The sequence below is a fragment of the Stegodyphus dumicola genome, chromosome 1 (assembly GCF_044657685.1).
Source record: "Stegodyphus dumicola isolate Sdum_Otavi_A_Nest chromosome 1, ASM4465768v1".
Lineage (NCBI taxonomy): Eukaryota > Metazoa > Arthropoda > Arachnida > Araneae > Eresidae > Stegodyphus > Stegodyphus dumicola.
In genome coordinates this window covers 171,949,470-171,974,299 of record NC_140768.1, presented here as the reverse complement: position 1 = coordinate 171,974,299, position 24,830 = coordinate 171,949,470, and the positions used below count along the sequence as shown (strand labels likewise).

Sequence of the window (24,830 nt, the reverse complement as noted above, 5' to 3'; positions counted from 1 at the left end):
AAACGACGTGAGAGTCATGGTTTTGTGATATCTAAAGCGTTGATAGGTAATATCATCAACAAGAAAGGAACAAAACGTCAAATTGGAGCCTCAAGAGGGACAAAAATTTTAAACAACTATCCAAGGACAAAACGAACATCTTCGACTATTGCAAAGGTACGTTGTTTTATGTTAAAAGAAAATCTCCCTAGTCAAAGGACAGTTGCAAAATTAAACATTAAAATGCTCGGTGTCCACTGTAAACAAAATGATAAACGTTGTTTTAAATCTTAAGAAAGCGAAAAAACGCAATGTGCATCGTCTTCTTCCAAAGCATATCGCTCAACGCAGGACACGCTGCAGAATTCTATATGAAAAACACTTATCCAAAGAAAAATGGAAAACGATTGTCACAATAGATGAAGCATGGGTGTATTTAAATGATTGTAACAAAAAAAGAGCCATTTATTATCATGAAAGGGGAGAAAAAAATTTAAGTACATGGTTCAAAGAATCGAAAGAAAGTTTTTCTATGTGATTCATGATTGTTGCTGGTTTTTCTTACAATGGCAAGTTAAAAATAAAGAGAGTGCAAAAAAATGTCAAGATTAACTCCAAATACTATCAGGAACATATTTTATCGCCAATTTTTCTGAATGAAATGCAATTGCTTTACCCACAGTGTCATCAATCTGTGAGACTCCATTAGGACAAAGCTAGCAGTCGCGCATCAAAATCCACTGTAAATTTCCTAAAAGAAATGGAACAAAAAACTAGCATCAAGGGCATACCCTTCACTGATATCCCTACTAAATCTCCCGATGGGTCACGTATGGACTTTTGTGCTTTGGGACTTTTAAAAACTGCATTATCCAAACGTTGTCCCAAAACCCTAACAGGATCTGGAAGGCTCCTCGGGAGGAATGGGATAGAATACCTCGTCTGCCATTTCAAAAGGCATTATTATCCTGGAAATTGCGGTGTCGAAAGATAGTTCAGAATACAGGATGTCAAATAGAACATTTAAAACACAAGAATTTTATGAAATTTAGTTTTGTGAATACAATATACATCGTCTAAAAAATGTGTGAACAGCCTCTGTATTAGTACGTGATTTTTATCTTTTATCGCGTATTTAATATTATAATTTGACTTAAGGTTTGTAGGATTCTCCACTGTGTACTTCTAAGTTACAGATGAATGGGAAGAATCTTAAGAACTAGTAAGCGAATAATCACTTGAGTTCGTGAGGTAGAAAACAACAAGTAAGAAGAGTAAAATAACACCTTTTATTATTTCAACTAAAGTTTAGCAAGACTCCGTCTTGGAGTTGTACAATAAAGCCGACACTCGAGCTTGAACTTAAAAGACTAAGAATTAAACTAAAATAATCTTAACTAAAGGAGATATAGCCGAAACTATCAAAATTCTAACAGAGTTGGCCCCTTAACGCTAATTGACTACGAACCTATCAAGGGCCTACGCCCGAGCGTAATAATAGCTTACGAGAGAGTAGCCTGAAAAGGCGGATGCGTGCCAGAATATCTGGTATCTCTCTCACTAAACAGTTGAATTTCGCGGTTAAATACCGCTCTTCCTCACTTTGCATTGAAACGTGATTCTAAAACTACGTTCTAGCCGGAAGTGGTAAGTTGAAATTAAAGAAGCGATAGGAAAGGAAGTCTAACTCAAAATTTAACTGTTAATAAAATTAACATAATCCTTACAACTTTATAATACTATAATGTGCAAATTCATTGGGACAAAGCGATTTATTCACAGAGTTTTAAGCTGGTTGCCAGCTGATGACAGAAATTCTCTGTTAATAAAATGAACATAATCCTTACAGGTTTACTTTTGTCCTATCTTTTCGTATGACATTTTATTCGTGTAAATTTCTTTCAGCTACCTTCATGTAAATTATTAGTTTCTGTTTGTTGGTAAATGAAAAAACTAACTTTATATGTTAGAGAAAAAAAGAATGGCATTTAGTTAAAGTTATTCCGCTAGTCCATCATATAATTATTTCTAGAAATAATTTCAAAAAGAGTTGTGGACTTCAATTTCTTGGTTTATTGAAGAACAAGCTGTAGAATACGAGATGAAAAATCATAATTTTTTTTTTACTTACTTATTATTTAAACTACTGAATACCCACTCATTGTGACGTTTTTCCTAAGACAACTATATCTGAAAGTAATCCGTATTTCTAAATCATAAATAAGCATCGATATTTTAATATCATCTATGGTGGCCATCTCCCTAGAAGACCAAACTGAGCTGGAATCTTTGATGGCTTCTTAGATAGAATCAAATTAATTGCAAAATCATCGATTAAAAAATTACATTCATAAAGTCTGTAAATTTGGAATTGAAAAACCTAATATACGAGTATTACACATATTTCGTAGTTTAGTGCATTATTTTTATACATTGAATTTATCTTACATATAACCGGTGTAAATTTTTCCCATCATTATCAAGTTCGTTTCGCTATTCATATGCGAAATTGGTAGTTATTTGACGCAAAGTCCTCTGTAAATCTTATACGAAAGTTTGTTTTAAGTGCTCTGAGAAATTACTGATATTTACGTATTTTTAAACTGAATGGTTTAAGGAAATTCCTTTGACTTACCTATCAAAATCGCTTTGCTTTCGATTTATTCTTTTTAAACGTTTCGGAAATATTAATTATCTCGATAGATGGCTTTCAGTAGAAGTGTATTTATGATCTTAAAAGTGTATAATCTTTTGTGTTCCATCTTACAGACTGTCCGCTTGGTGGTCGACAATTGTCAGAAGGCTAAAATTGAAGACTCAGATCCACCAAAGATAAACAGATCTCGCTGCGAAACAAAAAGCAATATTCCACCTTTCAACGAATTTCTTAATGTCAACACACCTCTACAATTAGGTGGAGTGCACCACCAGTATTTGACGGATTACCGGTGGCAACATCAGCACACCAGAGAAGGTTTTGAAGGATGCATAAAGAATGTAGTTCATAACAGCGAGGTGAGTATTTTCTTAAAACTGCTTGAGCGTTACACTTGCTATACTTGTTCCAACACTGAGATTAAAATACTTACCGAAAGAACTGTAAAACAAAACTTGGAATGAAAACTCAGAATTGTTTATGCTATAGAGCAAATATAGTATCTTCAAATGAGCAAAAAATAAATAAATAAATAAAATAAATGTAAATTATTGAATTTTACAACTTTCTCTTGTGTTTTATGACCGTGTTTAGTTTACATTTCAAACTGTTCGAAAGTTTACGTTGTCGTTTTAAGTAAAATGGCTATTTACTGGTTATTAAGTTTCAAAAAACGCTGTACTAATATATAACAATTTTCTTACTTGTTGCAAATTGAAATAATTCCGATGACTAATTATTTTATTTATTACATATCCTAAGCATTTTCAAGTGACGTGTTAAATTAATTTATTCGCATATAACTAATATTTATAATACTTCAAGACTGGTAAAAATTAGTTGTACATTTTTGCGCATTATTAGCTTGTTTATGATATGATGAATGTGCTCTCCTATCGTAATTTCTAAAACCTAATATTTGGAGCCTTACTTTGTATTAGTGTGCACAGTTTAAATAAATTTATAGTTTATAAGTACATTTAATAGATTCAGATTACAAAAATATCATTTCTTCCTCCTTTATGTGTTAAAATTAATTGTTTTGTATTATTCTTTCATTTTCATTTGCATAAGTTAATAAATTTTAAATATTAATCCTTGTTAATCATAATTTACATTTTAATTTGTAAAATGCCATGCTGCATAAGTTTAAAAATGATTAATGTGGATAATAAGTTTAAAAACTAATGCAGTAAAGCTAAGAAAAATATTTTATATATCAAATTGAAACTTTCTTTGATGTTTCTGGATAATAATTTACACTTTGAAAATAAAAATAGCACGCCAAATTTCGATTATTGGAGATGCTAAGGCAACAATCATTAGTGTAAAATTCATAAATTTTCAGAACTAATTTTCAAGGTTTAGATATAGAACCTACTTCTTCAGTTGCGAAGTGAAAATGATAACAGAGAAGCCTGTTCTCTAAGGATAACAATGAGAGGAAGGACATCAAGCTACTGGCGTTATCCGTTGATGAAAAATTAAAAATGCTATGAAATAATTCCTTTAAAAGTTCATGAAAGAAACGGTAGCAGAATTCTTATAATCTTCTAAAACGTGAGAGTGCTTTTTGAGGTGTTGAAATGAGAATTTTTTAACCGCTTGGTCAATAATGTTAAGTGTTAAGTTCCTGCCAATTGTAGATACTTTTCAGTAGTTTAATTCTTGATTAAGAGCTGGCTCCGGTTAATCAATTCTCATCTGAACACAACAAAAGCAAACTCTCGGTTTAGAAGATTATAAGGATTATGTTTTCATTTCTTTATTTTCATCGGACCCACCAGTGGCTGAGCCGTGAAGTCGCTGAACTTTCGTAGTACGGTTCGAGGTTCGAATCTCGTGAACGGACTTACAGCATGGGCGTTTTAATGGTTTTCTCTATGTGTAACGTGTATACGAGTCAGTTTCCCTTAGGAAGTGATCGACGAAGAGTGCTCCCCTCCCTTAGAGAGGCTTTGCTGTAATGACATAAACAAACAAACAAACTTTATTTCAATCGATTAGCTATAAAACTGCACGCATTTTTAAAAAAAAATTAAATTTCTTTTTTTTTTCCTTTATCAATAAAATTATAGTTCCATAGTTTTAGTTTGAACACCCCATTTCGAATATGAACTCCTGGGGTAACATAATATACAGGATTCCTTAACAATGCGGTTTAATTTACTTTGGCCAAACTAAACAAAACTTACATTTCGCACTAAGAAGCATGAGGCATGCGTTAGGAAAAAAAAGGAAACATATAAATATTCTTACCAAATCCTGCTGCTCAAAAATCACATTTTTCTCTTCTCGATAGCCGAAATTATCCAAAAGTCATTTTCCTTTGGCGAATTACGTTTTATAGAAGTGTTTCACATTCATAAAAGCGTTACAGTTGTATTAACGATCCCAGTTCCAATCCGTTTTTGCCATCAGCTTTTAGTGAAATTATTTCGTAGTTGTTCCTATTTTTCACCAATAGATGATGCCAGTAGCTCGACTTCCTCCCTCTTATTGATATCGCCTGAGCACAGCGTTCTTTTTTGTCATTTGCATTTGTGCAGCTGAAGAAGGGGTTCACAACTGATCCTGCAAATTTATTAATATTACCTGATTCTTGTTAGCCTTATAATATCCAATTAACACTCTTTCTAAATTTTAATTTTTAAATTTTAATTCCCGACATTCCGCTTTATAATTTGTAATACTCATTAAAACAATTCAGGTTTTTTTATATATATATACTGCTGTTAACTGCTACAATTTTGAACACGTATTTTAAATATTAAAAAAAAGTTGCCGAACAAACGGATACGTTTCTTATAATTTTGCTGCCCTGTAAACTGAATCAAAATTAAATTTTATAATCACATAATTAGTATTCCCTCCTGAAAATTAAATATTTTTCTTTAAATATATGTATCCTGATCAGTGGCGTAGCAACAGTGGTGGCAGCGGGTACAGAGTTTTAACATGTCACCACAATGTCCACCAAAATATAATATGAAATCTTTTCTCATAGTGACCTTTTTCTAGTACATACATTTATTGTTATTATGATACAATTTTAATTAACACTGAATTGTTTACAAGTTTTATTCTCCAGGCTCTAATCCAATAAACTATACTTCGAATTTCTTTTTTCTAACCTTTCCTTCTGCATATTTTGAAATTACGTCACCAGAATCTATACCCTTTATCTAAACTATTTTTAATTGACAAAATGGTAGGCTAGAGAGTCGTACTCGGTTAATAGTGGATCTGAGATAATTCTTAATTAGTTTAAGTTTCGAAAAGCTCCTCTCACATGACGCAACAGAAACACATGAAGTTAAGAAACATCCTAATGCTAATTCAGCAGAAGCTAAAGAGAGATTGGGAAAAGAAGCGTTAATTTCATATTCAAAAACAGACTCTAAAAACAATAAGCAAGCTCTACCAAGAGATACTTTTTGGAACTTTGGCGGCTTTCAGAAATCTTCTTAGGCGTGGAATTTCTGTAAAGATATCATATGCAGAAAGCTCGCCTCAATATTCAAGCAAACTTTGTAGAAATTTGGAAATTTCGGTTTCTGGGGTTTCTATTTCATTTCTGAGCTGTTAAGACTGCAAATCGATTTGATATCCATGGCAAGCGTTCGCAACTTGTATCGATTTCTCGTTGAGACCTGTCACATTGTCATCACGTGTTTTGACCTTTTCAGTTCTTGGTACAAAGTCAGCGGCTAGTCTTCTTTCCCGAGCATTATTTTCTTCTTCCTGATAGTTCTACTGCAGGAAAGCATTTCAGTGCTTCCTTAACAAGGTCATTTCTTTTAAAAAGACCTTTAGACTTCTTATCTCGATAACAGACTTCTTGAAGCTTATTCCAAGAATCTGTAAATAATTCTGAAGATAGTTGACTTCTTCCATAAACACAAAAACGAAAGATCACACATTGTAGGCAACAGGATTTGAGAAGCATTCCATTCCTGCACTAAACTGTAACCGTGTCATTTCCACTACCATAGCCAGACTGAGGGCGAAACACTTGGAAGGAATGAAGATATCCTCTGATGGTCAACGAAATTATAAAAGCTGTCCTCACTGCATTGATGTCGAACTTTCTCCAAACCATCTCTTCGACTGTCCTGCTATTTTGGCCAAGCTCTTCAGTATCGATACAGCTCCCTCGCACCAATTCCTCTATTCTTCGAAAATTATTGATGTTGCTGCAGCTGTTCTAGATACTTTTGGCGATATTAACCCTCTCAGCGTTATGGCCGGAATATTCCGTATAGAAGGCCGGCTTCTTATTCATTACACATGAAAATTTCTGCTAGCTTTTAATGTATCCGATTTCGGTATGGATGTATATTGAAAGAAAAAGAATCAAGGTACAAAGTGAGAGAGCAGTCTTTTAATTAAAATCAAGAAAATACCACTTATTCATGACAGTTTGAGGAACTTTTGAAATTTTAGGGTTAATCACGTAACGCTCGGAGGGTTAACTCTTCTACACTGACGCCTTGGACAAGATAACAACAACAACAACAACTGGATTTGAGCTATTCCTCTGGTTTCGATAGTTTCCGAAACATCACACAGTTCCTCAATGGCACCGACAATCTTTTTAAAACACGTATAAGGTATTTTCCTCCTCTTTCAAGCATGCTTTCGTGGTGTAACGGTTATCACACTCGGCGCGTATTCGAGAGGTCCAAGGTTCGAGTCTCGGCGAGGGCATTGCTCATTATTCATGTCTCCTACTTCAAAATAATCTAATGTCCCCCGAACTAAGGTGGTGGATGATGACTCACCAGGATTTGGCGATTGGGTCCCCTAATCCCCAGTCGCCCTTTAAAAAGGGGAATATATAAGGTATTTCCCACTCGCTTTCGTGGTGTAACGGTTAGCACACTCGGCGCGTATTCGAGAGGTATAGAGTTCGAGTGCCGGCCAGAGCAATGCTCATTTCTCACGTCTCCAGCGTCAAAATAGCGTAATGACTCTACGCACTCAAACACAGGATTATCAGCTTCGTAATAATCACTCTATTCTGTTTCTGAATATAACTTAAATATAACTTCAACATTTTTCAAAAGGATCATCCATCTGCGCAGAGAAGCTTAAAAGAACACGTACAAACATTCTAAGGTCCCAAAAAAAAGTCAAACATAATGGAACTGTTGTAAAAATGTGTCCTCCACACAGATTGAAAGAATGGTTTGTACAGGGTACAAATAATGTTTTAGAATTGAGTTCACAAATCCTTGCTAGAGTACCTGAATGAACTTGCATCCTTGTTCTAGGCGCATTGGTATATCTAGACTATCCCATTCAATAACCTTTAAAATATCTTCCGTTGTATATCAATGGCTTTCTTTCCATTTAGCTGAAAAAAAAAAAAAAAGAAAAAAAAAAAAAAGAAAAAAAAAAAACATTTCAACTTTTCAAACCTACTTTAACTGTTTGTTCTCTATGTGAACGTAGCTAATGATTTTTACTCATTTGATCTATGTGAAAGATGTCGTGCGCACTCTTCATTGATGATACTAAAATGTCACATGTTATTGTATGTAACAAAAACGGGCCTTAATTTAAAAAAAGCACTTTTTTGTAACTTCTTGAGATCTGATAACCGGTGCTGACCGGTTACCCTGATACCGATTAAAAGTTATTAAAATGTGTTTTAATACTGGTTAAAAGCCCTACATTTGATGGCCCTAGATTATGCTTGCAGAACGATTTGAAAATGTTCGGAGTGACTTGGCCAGTGAACTTATCTGTTTTCGTGCAAGTACAAACTGCTGTTCTCTGCTTTTGTTCGTTTTATTTATGCATGTAACTTTTAATGTTTTAGTTAACTTACTTCTGTAAGCCCCGTTTTGTACATATGTGGTGCACGGGGAGTCTGTATGTTTTCAAATTTAAAAAAAATATACTGGCTAAAAAAACCTGGAGCATGATCTTTTCCCAACTGAAACGTTTATTTAATCTAAGCTAAAGTGTGTAACTTCTGCTGAATTTGTTTCCTTTAGAAATATTATCGCTTTGTTGTGAATTATTACATCATCCTTTAATCTCTATAATCATTTAAATATTTAATTTCACGAGATACCACAAGAATCTGTGTACATTTGAAGAATTGTTTTTAATTACCATTAAGGCTAATTAGGCTATTTTTCATAATAAATTCTCTTGGTTGCTTAACGATGTTTATCGCTGAAATAGCTTACTTGCTACTGTCAAATAATAAAATAAAACATTCCTTATCTCCTTTATTAAATACCTTGTTCTCCACGCTTCAGTTTACTTAAAAGAAAAGGTTTTATCCGTGTGCATGCGAAATAAGATAAGCTTTAAGCACACATCACAGAGTCTCTAATTCTTTATGAGTCTCGGTTCCACATCAAAGCATCCTCATTTAAATGCAAATGAAGATAATCTTATTCTATTTTTTTTTCAAGACGTCTCATTATTAATTCTTTGCGGTGGGTGATTTTGTATTTTTTGACTACTATCTTCTAGTTTGCATTGTTGATTGGGGCCAAAGGCTATGCAAATTGACTCCAGAGAGTGAAAATGGGGTTTTTAATATGTTCTAAGAGCGTTTATTTACGTTTAATGAATGTTGCTTAGTAGCAGTGTTCGTTTGCGGTTGTCACGTATATAAATGTGGCTTTAAAATTCTGTAAAAAACTAACAGAAGTTTCATTTTTGCCCAAAATTTTGACTTATTCATTAAATTTGGAAAAATTTGTTTTATCTTTGCGCAAAAAAAAATGTTAATTCGTAGAAAAAGGTCACAATAACTGCAAGTATGTTATAAGGTTCCAACCTTTAATTTACAGCTAAGTGTGTGGAACCTTGAGAACTGATAAGCGAATAATCGCTTTAGCTCAGAGAACAGAAACTCAAGAAGGGTTAATTACCCTTTATTACTCAAAATAAAGTTTACAGGTTGCCCTCTTTCAGGAGGTACAGAACAGCCTCCACTTGAGCTTTAACTCAAGAATACTAAGAACTTAACTAATGCTTCACAAAAAAGATATAGCCGAAGCTATCAAAATTCTACAGCAGTTGGCCCCTTAAACGCTAACTAAACGACTAAGCTACCAAGGGCCTGTATTACGACCGAGCGTAGTAATAGCTTGGAGACAGTGTAGTCAAAAGGCGAACGCGCGCTAGTCAGAATCTCTGGCTCTCTGGCCTAAGGCTGCTATCACACATCCGTTTGTTTGGGAAGAACAACTGTTTCGAACAATTTTTCTGCTTTGTCACAACAGCCAATCACCACAGATCGCTTTGGGATAACAAAGGAGGAACTGGTTTTTCATAAACAACAAGCCGATAGCTGATTGGTTGAAAACGAACACTTGCAATTTATTAATTGAGAAGTCAAACAACAAAAATCAGCGTTATATTTTCAAATATTCACAGGACTAGTTTCGATGGTTTTACCGAACATCATCCTTAGCTGCAAAAGCGCAAAACATCTTCCATTGGTGAACTGAATTTTCTAGAGGCATTTCACATTCAAAAAAAGTCTTTCTGTTCTAGTTAACAACCCTCATTCCAATCCATCTTTGCCTTCAGCATTAAGAGAAATTTTGTTTTAATTCTGGTTTCATCAACAGATGACGTCAGTGACTTATCTCCAGTGCAGGCTTTCTTATCTTATCTAATCATTATATCTTATCTCGTTCATTAGCGCTTTTGCAACTGAGAATGATGGTTCGGTAAAACCATCGAAACCAGTCCTGTGAAAATTTGAAAATATAACGCTGATTTTTGTTGTTTGACTTCTAAATTAATATTTGTTCGGCGTGTTATTGTATCTTAACTTGCAATTTTTTTCGAAAGGAAGTAAAAAATCGCGCGCCTTTCTTTCAGTAGTAAACCAGGCAGAAAAATTGTCCGAAACAGCTGTTCGTGTGAAACAAATGCGTGTGTGATATGGGCCTAATCAGTGGAACTTCGAAATTAAGTACTGCTCTTCGTTCATTTGCATTTAACCGCGATTCTGAAAACACATTCTAGTAGGAAACTGCAAACTGAAATTAAGAACGACAGGAAAATGGCTTTAACTAAAAATAGCTATTAACAACTTAGGATAAACTTTACAATGTTTTTATTATATGTTCTAATGCTGTGACATATTTCTCCAACTTTTACATAGGTTTCGCGTTGTCTTCTACATACAAGATGTAATAAAACTGATGGTGACAATTTTAAATGGTAATGAAATAAGGGAAATATATCAGTTTTCGAAAGAACGCGGATACATAGTCAATGTGAAATACATGAAAAATAAAAAATCATTTTAATCACGGATATCTACAAGAAATGCTCTTTGATAATTTACCAGACGTATTTCACATGAACGACCGCTAACTGAAATGTATGCATCAGAACGACGATGAGTGTTCTCTGCGAGACGCAAATTGATTTTTCTAAAGACTTTGTCATCAGAAATAGCATCGCTGCTGCAGACTTACTTGACATGCCGAGCATCTCCCGAAACGTATGGCAATTACTGCGCTATCTTTTAGATACGTGTATTGCAATTGGTGGTCATTTAGTTGAACAGTTCTTGTAAATATCAAATACTATTCTTTTAAATATCCCTTTTTTAAAACTACTTTTCATTCCTCATGTTCTTTGTACTTAATGTGTTTCCGAGTTCACACTTTACATTCCGTCGCACATAAAATTGCTGTATTTGTCCCACTTTCCTAGCGTCCTTCATGGTGTAGTGGTTCTGCACGCTGGGTCGGTATTCCAGAGATCCGTGGTTCGATTCCTGGGGAAGGCGGTTGCTAATTTTTCATCTCTCTGGCTTCCAAAAATCGTAATGACTCTACAGTGGCGCCCGTACTAAAAGGGTTGTGGATGATGATTCTCCACACCCAGAATTGGGCGACTAGGTCTCCTAAAACCCTACGTCGCCCTTTAAAAAGGGAAGTATATAAGGTATTTCTCCCACTTTCCTAGCGTCCTTCGTGGTGTAGTGGTTTTGCTCGCTGGGCCGGTATTCCAGAGGTCCGTTGTTCAATTCCCGGCGAAGGCGGTTGCTAATTTTTCATCTCTTTGGCTTCCAAAAAATCCTAATGACTCTAAAAGTCTATCACCGCGACTATCGGTTCTGTTACATTATGTTTACCTGAGACATGGTATAAGAATTATATGAAACTGAAACAATGGACAATAAGTTTTCTGTTAAACTGTTCTTAAGTAACACGAATTTTCCTGCGTCTCTTCTTCTGTCCAACAAATGCCCACATTTTTCTGAGTACACAAGAAATTTCTGAATGATTTAAATGTCTTACTATAGCTTTTCCAAAAAGAGTAAGAATCATTCCGGACTTTGTTAAAATTAAATTATATGATTATTGTTGGAAACAAAAAAGATGGATCCGTACTTCAGTATGAATCTACGATTTTCAGCATTACTTTCTGAATTTTTCTTGATTTTGCTTATACGTCTAAGGCTAAAAGTAATAAGGCAAAGGAATTGGACTTCATTTTTTTTAAGTGGGAATTTTTTCCTTCGTTGATGCAATTACAGAATTATGGTAATTACTCTCACATGAGAATTTGAGTTAGTTTAATAAATAACTATAATGTTAATGTATTAAATAAAAATGACAATTTCTAATTTATGGTTCTTTATATTGTGGAGTAGCACCTTCTTGGGAAGCATACACTAAGTGGAGACTCTGTATGGATCAGCGAATTATCAGTTCAGAAAGAAATGTTATGCTCAGTAAGAAAATGATCTTATGTTCAGTAAGAAAACAGAGAACGTAAGAAGTGTGTTGAGACATTAGGTACTTTTTGGAAGCAGGAAAGATGAAAAATTAACAAAGCCTTCGCCCGGAATCGAACCACGGACCTCTGAAATACCGACCCAGTGTGCAGACCACCACACCGCGAAGAAGGTGGGAGAAATACCTTGTAAGTGTATAAAAGACCCTTTTATTAAAAACTCATTAATTTAATAGAAAGCACTTCCTCTGCTTACAAAAACAACCAGCATTTATGGCGTAGCGCAAAAGTAATAAATTTAAATTAAAACTATGTTAGATCTTAAGTTAGCCAACGTATGAATGAACAATTACAAATACAATGAAATGAATAACGCGCAAGTTGACTCTAATCGGCGTGACAAACCTAACTGAAAAGAATAAAGCAACACACAGACTGCTGTTACAAATTTTCTACTAGTAACGTGTCCTTCAGCAGGCGGAACATGCTCTGGTTAAACAATCTAAAATCTTCCTTTAAATACTAGCTCTTTTTACGTCATTTGAATTCCCGCGAACTAAAATTAGCATTCTAGCAGGAAAACGGAAAGGGAGAATGACAGTAAAGATACTGAAAGAAATAAGTGGTTAGATAAAATAAATGAATACGTTACAATATTATTTTTTATAACGTATTCATTTATTTTCAGTTTTCTGCTGCATCAGCACATCTTATAAGAACGCGTTTATTTTATTATCTTTTGCATTTACTGTATTAAACCTTACTAAAAAAGAAACATTTTTTTTTCTTCCGGGGGTGTTCTTGTTGATATTTCCCCTTTAAAACATTGTTATAAATAATTCTTTTTTCTGTTTTTGTCGTAATTCATTCAAAAATATTCTAGTATTATTTAAAAGATGTTAACAAATGCATACATTTTCCTTTTTATTTTGATGGTTATGGAATGAAGCTCTAACGGATAATTTTCTCAGACATAAATCTGAAATTTTAGTGACGAAATTTTTTATAACTTTTAATGATCTCCAACAGATATGGAATACTATTAAATTCTTTTCACTGTCCTGAATAATGCTTACTTCTATTATAGTTTAGTTAATTTACTTATGTTATAGTTTCCATTTCAAAGTGATTTTCTGTAGGCATTCATTCTAATTATTCAAAATACTCTTGTTCTGATTTATCTCACCAGTATGACAATAGCATCAGAACAAGCCTAGAATTTTATTGTGTCAAGGAGCGGAATATTAAGGTGGTTGATGGCATGGGCTTTAGCATCTTATAGATAGCAGTAGGACTTTACCAAGCTCCACTCCAATTTTGAGAAAGAAATCTCTGGAGGACGGATCCGAGGGTCTTTCACCACTCTTCCCCTACACCAAACCACTGGAGAGTACTATCGGCTCTTCGTGTAATGCCCCCATGCTTCGAAGACATTATACACTTAAAAAACATCCAAGCCTTCTCTGGGATTCGAACCCGAGTCCATCGATATGGCAGCTAGCATTGCTAACGATTATACCAATCAGATTAATACCATTAATTCAAAAATGATGAAAGCTTTTCCTGTAAAATAGGATTAATTAATTGCATTAAAAGGGAAAAAAAATATTTTTTCTTTATGAAATAATTAATTTTATTTCTTGTTCTCTCTAGTGACGCTTGTGAAATTGGAAAAAACAAAAACTCTCGTGTTAAATAATTCCAGTTTCCAAATTGTTTTTAGTTTAAAATCTATGCTTTTTCAGCAAGAAGTTTTAAAGAGTAATATTTTCAGGAAATGTTTTCGTTCATTTCGCGATTAATTTTTGATAATCCTTATAGTTATTCGATGATATAATGGTAATAATGTTAAAAATGTAATAGGTTTATTTGCATGGTTATTTTTATTTATAATGCTTATTTCCAAATCGGTAAATTTGGGATCCATTATCAGCTTTTAAACAACGTTACTTTGTGAATAATATTGTTTATGTTGTTTAACAGCTCCATTTACATATTAAAGGCATATGCTGTAGCATATATTGTCAATCATTTTAAAAATAGCGATTTATACTGAATAAATAGCTGCAAGAGACGTATTCGGACTTTTATTTTTGATAAATAAGATTTAACAATTTATCTAATGTTAATTTCAGTAAAAGAGGGAGGTTTAATGTCTTTGAAACTGCTGCATTTAAATTGCATTAAGTTTTATATTTTTATACGAATGCTAAATAATAGCTCATTGGATTTTTCGAATCATAAAAATAATTTTTATATTAAAAACTTTCTTGAAGATCCTGTAGTTTAAATATACAAAAAATTGGATAAATAAGAGTATATTGTTTGCTGCTTAAAATAGAAAATCTGTAATAAAATAATAAGAAAGACCTCAAATGCCTCTTTCGCCTTTTAAAATAGATTTTAAATAGAATACAAAAACTACATTTTTTTCACTCTTAATGTTGTAATTACTGCAGTTTTTTTCTGTTTTGTTAAAAAATATTTTTTTTTTACTTCTTTTTACTCCTAAGGGGTTTTGTCCCTGAGGGACTATTGTTTTCGTTTTGAGATTTTGCGTCGAATTACTGTGAATGTCTGTTTCCCTTTTCAAACTATTGCCACCAAATATTATCGCCCTGTATTTTATTTGAAGAAATTAAATAATGAAGAATCTGCATGGATGTACGTATGTTTCTCGCATTGTGATAAAACAACGGTACCTAGAGCCATCCAATTTTGAATAACGTAATCCTACTGCGAATATGGGCATCTGGAAGCTCAAATTTGAAATTTGGAATTTGTTTTATTATCGACTTCATGTTTTGTAAAACTTTAAGCAATTTTTATAACAAACTCAAGGACTTCAAAGCGAGCAATGGCAACGTTGTACAGAAAAAACATTTTTATCTCTAGCGCTGAGACAGTGTATCGGAAATTCTAAAGATGTGCTCAATTTAAAATTATTTTGCGATGTTGCACTTGAACTGATTTTTATGGTTTAAGTGCGAAGAACGTGATGCTTAATAAATAAAGGTAACACACAAAATGTTAGAAAAAACGCCCCTTTGGACGTAATTTTTTTTTCTTCTTTATTTTATTCTTTATTTATGCCTTCCAAAGAAATAAGCCCCTCGTTGTTTATCTCTCATTGTAACATAACTTTAAAGTACTGGCCCTTTTCACGTTACCCTCATTAGAAAAATAATGCATTAATTTTACTTCATTTCCTGCTCATATCTAAAACCGTTCCTGTGCTAGTGATCGATTTAGTATCTCTCATTAAATTGTTCAATTAATCACTCCTTCCACGGCATTGCATCTTGTTCTTTTGTTAGCGGAGGAAGCAGGTGTTCTTTCTATTTGGACCCCGAGTAATTACTATTCAACAATATGATTAGAATGGGGCTGTGGTAATTAGACCATATTTCGAACCACGCGGTAATTACTTAATGATACATAGAATTCACTGTCCTCTCCCAGACTGCTGTCAGTTACAAATGATTGTGGAAGAATTGCACCAGCATTGTTTTGTTATTAGATTCCTTTCTAGTCAATTGCACTGTTATGTAAATCTCATCAATATTTAGAATAATGAATACCGGATTCTTTGCGGCGCCGAAAGGGAATGCTTCCCTATGGTGGAAATTTTCAGCAGCAGTATTCCTCCATAAGGTTGTTTACTATAGAAACATTCTGGGCAATATAACCATTTATAAAATTCGTAATCTTCCGCCTGATTTCGGTGTATAGAGCTTAATTCAGCGTAGAAATCTTAACAGCCATCTTATTAATAGCTTTTGGCGGTTACGATTAAATTTTCGAACTGTACGAATATTTACTAAGAATGCTAATATTCTCAGCCAGTACAGCATTCAAATAAAATGCCCTTAGCTGTTCCTTAATAACAATGCTGCGAGATTCTATTCGTTTGTATGTACTTATCTTTAGGTCCTCGTGAAATCATAAATGCCAGATTTGATGTTAGATAATATTAAAGGAATGTTTCAAGTCTTTGGAACCAGACTCAGAATTAATTAGTTCTAAATGTGGTCTTTATAAAGATATATTTCTCAAGCAGAGATTAATTCTTTGGCGCTCCAAAATCCAAAATGAATATTCTTTTGCATTTCGAAAAAATGAATACATTTTTAAATCATGTATAAAAACTAAATATTAAAATAGTCTTTTCATGTCGGTTTAAAGCATATTGCAACAAAACTAATATATATTAGTTTCAAGAACTATGATTAAGGATTGCCATAAAAAAGGTTTAGATTATTTGTAATCTGATAAAATTATATTTATTCTTACCGATATCATAAATTCGCATCTTTCTTTCAAGAATATGATACCTGTAGCAAAGGACAGTGAATTTTCACCAATATGTTTAGAATGATTCAAAAAACATTATCTTTCAAGAATTCGGCATCAATATTACATGTTGAAAATTTTATGAATTTAAGTCAATATTCATGCGGTAAGAATCTAAAAAAACCATTTTAGGCATCTTTTGCTTAATAGTTAAATTATAATAAAAAAACTGTTCAATTGTTAGGCAATATTTTAATGAAGAAAATTAACATACAGAAGCACACACTCAAATATCAGCTGCATTTAAAAATAATAAAATCAGTATAAAAATAAATCAAATCTAGAAGTTGTCAGGTTTTATATTACGCGCATAGGGGCGTTTTTAACGTTTTGTGTGTTACCTTTATTTATTAAATATCATGTTCTTCGCACTTAAACCATAAAATTCAATTCAACAACAATATCACAAAATAATTTAAAAAGAGCATATTTTTAGAATTCCGAATTTCCGTCTCTCATGCGAGAGATAATTTTTTTCCCTCATACAGTGTTGCCATTGCTCACTTTAAGATCGTTCAGTTTTTAATTAAAAATTTGTTAAAGTTTTACAAAATATGAAATAGATAAAAACAAATTCCAAATTTGTCTTATTCAAGTGGAATACTACGTTATTCAAAATTTGATGTATCTAAGTACCGTTGTTTTTTCACAGTTCAAGAAATATACATACATTCGAGCAAATTCTTTATTATTTAATTTCTTTAAATTTAATGCAGTGCTGTAATATTTGGTGGCAACAATTTGAAAAATGAACATATATTGTGTATATACTTTTATAGTGAACCAACGCAAAATGCCAAAACGAAATTAATAGCTCTTCCGGGCAAATTGCCTCTTTGAGCTAAAATGTCACTAACATTTCATCTCACATTAGCTGATAAATTAAAATACAAACTAATTATGAATAAAAACTATTTAAATATAATTAAAAAATAATTCATTGAACTAGAGATAATGAGCTTGCAGATAATGTTCATATTGCGCTTAAAACTGTAAGCGAATGTTATTTTAAATGCATGGCCACCAATATGTTCAAAAATATTCAGTATTTGTAACAATGCTTTTATGTAATAAAAGAAAACATTTATCTGTTTTGTATATTTCCCCTTACGTTGCTTATTAAAAGTATCGTTTTCTCTTCGGTTTGTGTTTAAAATTATCTTTTTCTGTTTGGTTCGATTGCTGTTCGATTTTGTCACTGATATTTGAAAAAAATAAGCTAGATGTCAATATTTATAAAATTTGATTGAAAGTCATTTTGTAATTTCATTTATTATTCTCAAAATCATATATTACATTTTTCATAGCACGGTCTTTTTTCAATAAAAATGCCTCACTAACAATCTCGATTAAATGTCAACCTTGTTTAATTAATTTTTGATTTGTTACGAGTGGCTATTCTCTTTGGCTTTAAATATGAACTTTCATGCATATCTTTAAATAAAGTTTAAAGACGTAACTTTAACGTTCATAGCTCATAAAGGCCAAGCATAATTTGCATAGTTGCATTAAGTAAGCCATTCATATTAGACAGTATCTTTCCTGTTGTCATGGTAACGTTGACCTAAGGACTTAGGAATTAACCACCGATCGATACTTGCGAAGGAAGATTGTATATTTCGAAACTTAGCGGTATAATTTACTTGTATATTAGTTTACTTTTTTTGTGTTATTTATCATGTAGTAAGTGCTATTGGATTAATTATTGTTTTGGTATCACTGCTCGGGAAAAGATCAGGTAATTTAGAAGAAAAAAAACTATCAAATTAAGTTTTTTCAAATTTGGATACCAAATCGGATAATTTTAGAGTTAATAGCTCTTAAAAAAGAGCACATATCAAGAATGTGTTTTTAAACAGCACAAATAAAATTTTTTAAATTTTTAAAATATGTACATAAAAATCTGAAAGCCCACTGGTTTTACATTACGCCCAAAGGTGCGTTTTTTTAACGTTCCGTGTGTTAACTTTATTTATTAAATATCATGTTCTTCACATTTAAAAAATAAAGTTCAGTTCAACAGTAATATCGCAAATTATTTTTTAAAATGAGCATATCTTTAGAATTTACGATACACAGTCTCGCGCGCTGGAGATAAAAAAGTTTTTTTTTTCCGTACAGTGTTGCCATTCCTCTCTTTGAAATCGCTGAATTTGTTAATCAAAAGTTCGTTAAAGTTTTACAATATTTGAGATAGATAATAAAACAAATTCCAAATTTGGGCTTTCGGATGCCCATATTCGCTGTAGGATTGCGTCATTCAAAATTGGATGGCTCTAGGTTCCTTCTGGGTAAATTGTCCCTTTGGACTAAGAATACATTTCGTTTATAAAAAAAAAGGAGATTAACATTACGTAAAATTTCCTTTTTTCCCAGAAAACTTCCCAAAATTTAAGACAATTTTAAGTTATTTACTTCTTTGCATTTCGTTGTTAAGCCTTTCTGGTTGCATAGTAAGTTTAAAATACGTGGGATTAATTTAAGAAGGCTGTTTTTTAACACTAATTATTAAAATTAATAAAATCTTTAAGCATTACAATGAACAATTTTGGAAATCCAATAGCTTTTTTCACCTGAAGGAAGAAATTTTTCCAGCTCCCTATCAACAAAATAGTATAATTCCATTCCCTTGTATTTCTTATATCGTCATATTGTTAACTAAGTAAAGTAATTTTATATATTTGAAAGTACGTATGTGTTGATATTGCTGTCATTCCTTTTCCTAGTAAATTAAAAATCTATCATTGTAATTTACAAATATGTGTCATATTTATGTAGTAATTCCTCTTTTGAAATGTGTGAATTTACCCAAAAGCGACTAAATAAATCCTACTGCTATATTTATTTATTCTTTATATCTGTTCGAAGGATTTCCTAAGATTCAAGTATTATATCTCATTAGTTAATTTCCTTAGAGGGTCAACAATGAAAATATTTATCGACTAACTACCAGAGTATCGTTTTGTGGAAAAAAGCAATTTTTTTCCCAAAACACATTCCGTTTGGGCAAAAAATTCCGTTTTGAATATTAATTTCCCTTTACAATGATGTGCTGTTATTAAATTTCTTTCAAAATACATTTCTTTAAAAACAAATTAAGGGAACGTAAACGCTGAAGTTTGTTTTATGAAACAGTATATCGATTTCGTGATACTACGCTATCTGATTCTTTCATAGTTAATGTAGTTTTCTGTAACAACAAACACTAACTTAAGATTGATTTTTGCATAATTTTATTTCTCTCCTACATACTTTCTTTGTAATTCCTAATGTATTGCGACCGATGAACTATAAAGAGAGGCTCAATTAAGCTTGTTAAATTTATCATTGGTGGAAAAAGAGATTTACAATTTTTTTCCATCATAATAACTGATTTCTTACTGCATCATTTTCGCACTTTCTGCTGCGTTTTATAAAAGTATAGTTACTGTAAGGGTTTTGCTAAAGATGTAGTATGACTTCTAAAATATTTCTTGTTTTTATTAAGCTTTTCCAGATTGCCTCTCATACACCTCACAGAAATAAAGAAATAACTTTCGGATGTTTTACAAAATCACAACTGTTTTTATCTACAAAAAATGGACAAAGATGATAAACAAAAGCTAACATATTATCATTCCACAGAGACATCGTTCCATTTTTATTCCATTAGAACTGATAGAAATATTAATAATAGCAATACGCTCAGCTAATTTCATGCCTTTTTTTCTTTGAAAGTATTGTTGCGTGCGTACGGGTTCGTAATAGATTTAATGCACAAGTCTGATGAAAAGTTAGTAAAATTTATTCTTATCACAAGAGATAAAACAGGATGTTGAAATTTGTCCTCACAGATATTCGTACAATATCACAATATCACACAGTATTTATATTTTAACTACTAAAACGTTAACTTGAACACAATTCAAAGTGCAGAGATGGATAATCCGATCTCACCGCGAATTTGCTACAGTAAACAACAACAGTTATCTAAACAACTGAACTGAGATGTTTTTCTTCCGCTTCTGTAAGCTTTTTAATCAGTCGCGAGAAGCTTCTCGTAATTTCTCGAGGTTTCTGGAAAGCAAAAGAGTAGAATTACAGTTACAGCAAACACGCAATTGCGTTATTTCATTTAAATATATCTATTTATTAAATGCGCGTGCACCTGTATTTTTGCTTTTTCTGCGTAGCTTTCTCTTAAAACTCGTCACGCGCTGCATTGCACGGGGATAAGTAACAATTTTAATTACAGTTCTACTAAAAATAGCCAACTAAATACAAAATCTGTAACAGTATTGTTATTAGTTTCTCCCTCCCCCATTAAGAGACGTATGCTTCTTAAGAAACAGTATTGAAATTTCTTTCCTGTAGCCTACGTGTATTGCAAAATTTCTAAATACATTGATAAAAATATTTGGAGCTTATTGCTTAAACAAAATTAATGCTAAAGAAAAATTCAAATGAAGAAATAAAGGAAACAAAACCAAATTGTATTCGAAAGAAAGTTTTTGATTCTTTCAACCGTAAGATCCTCTTTGGTAGCTAATATTAAATCTAATACTAATAGCAATACTAAAAGAGCTAAAATATAGTAAAGCAGAAACTTTGCTGTTGTATTTTTTACTTAGTTGAAAGACATGTTTTGTCATAAGATTTATATATTTAACATTATTAATATATTGTTTTCCAAAATATTAAAATATAATTACATTTAATTGTAGATGTATGACTTGGGCAATCCCGGCAGTAGTTCGGCAAGTAGCCCAGGCTGCAAACCTGCAGAAGATGCCTGCCAGAGCAACAGCATCACGAGACACTGTGAACATGGCACATGCGTGGGCACTTACAATTCTGCGAAATGCATTTGTTACCCAGGATATTTCGGAATTCGCTGCGACAAAGGTGAGGGTAGTTATAAAATCTCTATTAAGAATTTCATTCTTCGAGGTAGTATCCATTCGTATGTTCAAACAGTAAGCTTTCGTACTTTTCATTGGATTAAATATCAGGTAAATGATGTCGTCTTACATTTCAGAAACGATATCGAAGATGTTCCAGCAAAACAGCTACATTAAATATGCTTTGTCCTTCGAGCCCGATCCTTATAAGACAGATATCCAACTTCAGTTCCGTACTCGACAGAAACATGGCGAACTTTTCAGAGCTACCAGCAAGCATGGTCGTGAATATTGTATCCTGGAGGTAAGAAATCTGCTTTGTGTTCAGTGATCCTGAAAGCATAACTGCTAATTTTTACACTTTTTATTTAGTGATGAGGCATTTTATATTCGCTAATAGAAACAGTTAACTGCATTCTTTTATGAGATATCTCATGATGTAAATGGTTAACACTTTCATCTATTAACTATAAAATTCATAATGCAAAACCCGGTAACAATACGGACAGTTTTTCGCATTTCTTGCTCCGAAAATTCTTAATAGTCTTGACAAAGGCCCTAAACTAAAATAGGGTGGACAGCAACTCATCACAGCTGGCAGCCATATCTCATCCCATTCACCATTTAAGCGAGGAAAATGTAGGAATATATCGCATTCCACTACGCGTGTTTTCGTAGTGTAAGTAATTAGCATGTATAAATCGAAGACCTATGGTTCTAATCCTGTCATGAGCACAGATAAATTTTCCTGCTTTCTGCCCCAAAAAAATCTAATAGTCTTTCTACGGCTGTATGTAAGCAAAGAAAAGAAAGTTTTTCTCTAGTAATGTTTAAAGAAAAAGGAAAGAAAACAATGATTAAGGAATTAATCATTAATGATTGGGAATGATTAATTTAAATTTTATGATTAAGGAATGATTAATTTAAAGCAATGATTAAGGAACTTTCTGCTTAATCATTGCTTTAAGTTCCTAAAATTAATTATCAAATGAAAACCTGAGGCGCAGTTGCTGTGCTTTGGGTCGGTTTTCAATTAAGAATTCTTAATGTTTACCATTTGTTACAGAAGAAGAAAAAGAAATTAACCATTCTGTAACACAGCAGATTCGAAATGAATTCAAATCGAAGTAAACAATGCTTCTTTTAATTACTCTTGTCTCCCCAGTTTACCTTATAAGGTATTTCTCCGGCCTTCCTAGCGTGCCTTCGTGGTGTAGTGATTCTGCACGCTGGGCCGGTATTCCAGAGGTCCGTGGTTCGATTCCCGGCGAAGGCGATCGCTAATTTTTCATCTCGTCTGCTTCAAAAAAGTACTTAATGTCTCTACAGTGGGGCCCGAACTAAAAGGGTGTTAGATGATGATTCTCCTCACCCAGGATTTGGCGATTGGGTCCCCTAAAAACCCCAGTCGCCCTTTAAAAAGGGGATTATATAAGGTATTTCTCCTGCCTTCCTAGCGTGCCTTCATGGTTTAGTGGTTCTGCACGCTGGGCTGGTATTGCAGAGGTCCGTGGTTCGATTCCGGGCGAAGGCGTTTGCTAATTTTCCATCTTGCCTGCTTCCAAAAAATATCTAATGTCTCTACAACCTGTATTCCTTGAATTTCCAAATCTGAAATTATTACAGTGAGAGGTCGAGTTATTGAAAGTTTACTTCGGTAATTAGAAAAGCTAAACCCCACTCCCTTTATGCTGACTATGAGATCTCAAGATATGGTAGATATGGATCCTTAACATCTTGTTTGGGACTTGTAAGATTGAAAACTTATTGAAAAGACTCATTTACTAATTTACTTATTGAAAAGACCTACCTTCGTTTTGGATTTATTGGCGATTCTTGAACTCGTGGATCTTGTCTATCCTAATCACTAACCAGTTAGAACAACAACAACAACTCTTGTTTCTAACTTTGAAAAGCATGTTATTATCTAAACATTTAAAAAAACGAATAATACGTTGTCGTAAAAGAGGTTTAACATATTTGTTAGTGAGCTAATAATGAAGCTCTTTCATATGTCATTGACAAGAAATTATATATCACATTAATTATTTAATATCACCAACTTCCTATTCAACGAAAACAGTGTTAAATGACTTCTGAGCAAACATTTCATTGAATGATTAAATGGATCTTAAAAATAAATATGTAGATTTCAAAAAAAAGAAATGTTTTAAAGAATACTTTCATTGCGAAATTTTTTCACCAACTCGTTTGCAATAAATAGTAAACATTAAAAAATAGGCAAGAGCTTGTTCATTAAATTATGTCTCTTTTCTTTTGCACTTATGTAAATGTTTTAAAAGTTAAACAATAACTTTTCTGGGCTTACTCTCTTTACTTAGCTTACTATTTATATAATAATATGCATTTTATAATTGTATAACTGCTGAGAAAGAAGGTATATAGTTTATATCACATTGCGAAAGCTTCTGTTTTGGGGGTTTTATGTAAACAAATATTAAAACTTGTGTGAAAAGAAATGTCGTGGTTTTCGAATTCTAAATCTTTCATATCGTTATAATGACTCAGATGGAAAAAAAATTCAAGATTTCGAAATTTTGCTCTCAATATACAGCTTTCTTTAAGCAGTTCAGTTATTATTAATACCAAAGTGTTTAAACCTTTAAAAGTCACACCATTTTTATTTCTAACCCGTTTTGCTGTAGTGAACCTTTACATGATTGAACGTAGGATCCTTTCTAAATTCCCAATGGTGATTCACTGGCGTCTTTCAGTGAATTTTAAGAGTTATTAGGTTTATCGAAGAAGGAAACAGGAGCAATACCCTCTTGGTATTCTAACTCCGGACCTTTTAATTGCTATCTGGGCGTGCTTTCGATTAACACCACGAAGAAAGCACGTGGTAGGGAAAAAAATCTGGCAAGATCTACAGTTCATGGCTTTTAAATTTTTTTTCAAATGAAATTAACCTAAACTCATAAATAAGTCGTTAAAAATAATTATGTATCACTGATTCCTTAGTGAGTTGTTTTTAGCTCCGCTAATAAGTTCCCTTAATAATAATCCGCTAATAAGTTCCCTTAATAATAATCCGCTAATAAGTTCCCTTAATAATAATAATCCTTCAACTGTAGCGAAATCCATCTCAAAATAGTTCTTTTTCTCCTTCAGATCTATCTTAATCTGGGTCTCATAGAATTTCTCTAAGCGTATTAAAATAAACTTGCTGAAACAGAAATGCTCATTGCATGGTGTGATTTAAAGTA

The 24,830-nt window shown here is 32.8% G+C and overlaps 1 protein-coding gene across 6 annotated transcripts in view; it reads left to right on the top strand.

The window, feature by feature from the left end:
* Window positions 1-24,830, top strand: part of LOC118184756 (neural-cadherin-like) — a 639,735-nt gene that overhangs the window by 578,519 nt on the left and 36,386 nt on the right. For all 6 annotated transcript variants that reach the window (XM_085823079.1, XM_085823083.1, XM_085823080.1 and 3 more), the window contains exons 16-18: window positions 2,749-2,994; window positions 21,427-21,607; window positions 21,741-21,907. In XM_085823079.1, the coding sequence (XP_085679205.1) occupies window positions 2,749-2,994; window positions 21,427-21,607; window positions 21,741-21,907 (594 nt within the window). The remainder of the gene's footprint in view (window positions 1-2,748; window positions 2,995-21,426; window positions 21,608-21,740; window positions 21,908-24,830) is intronic.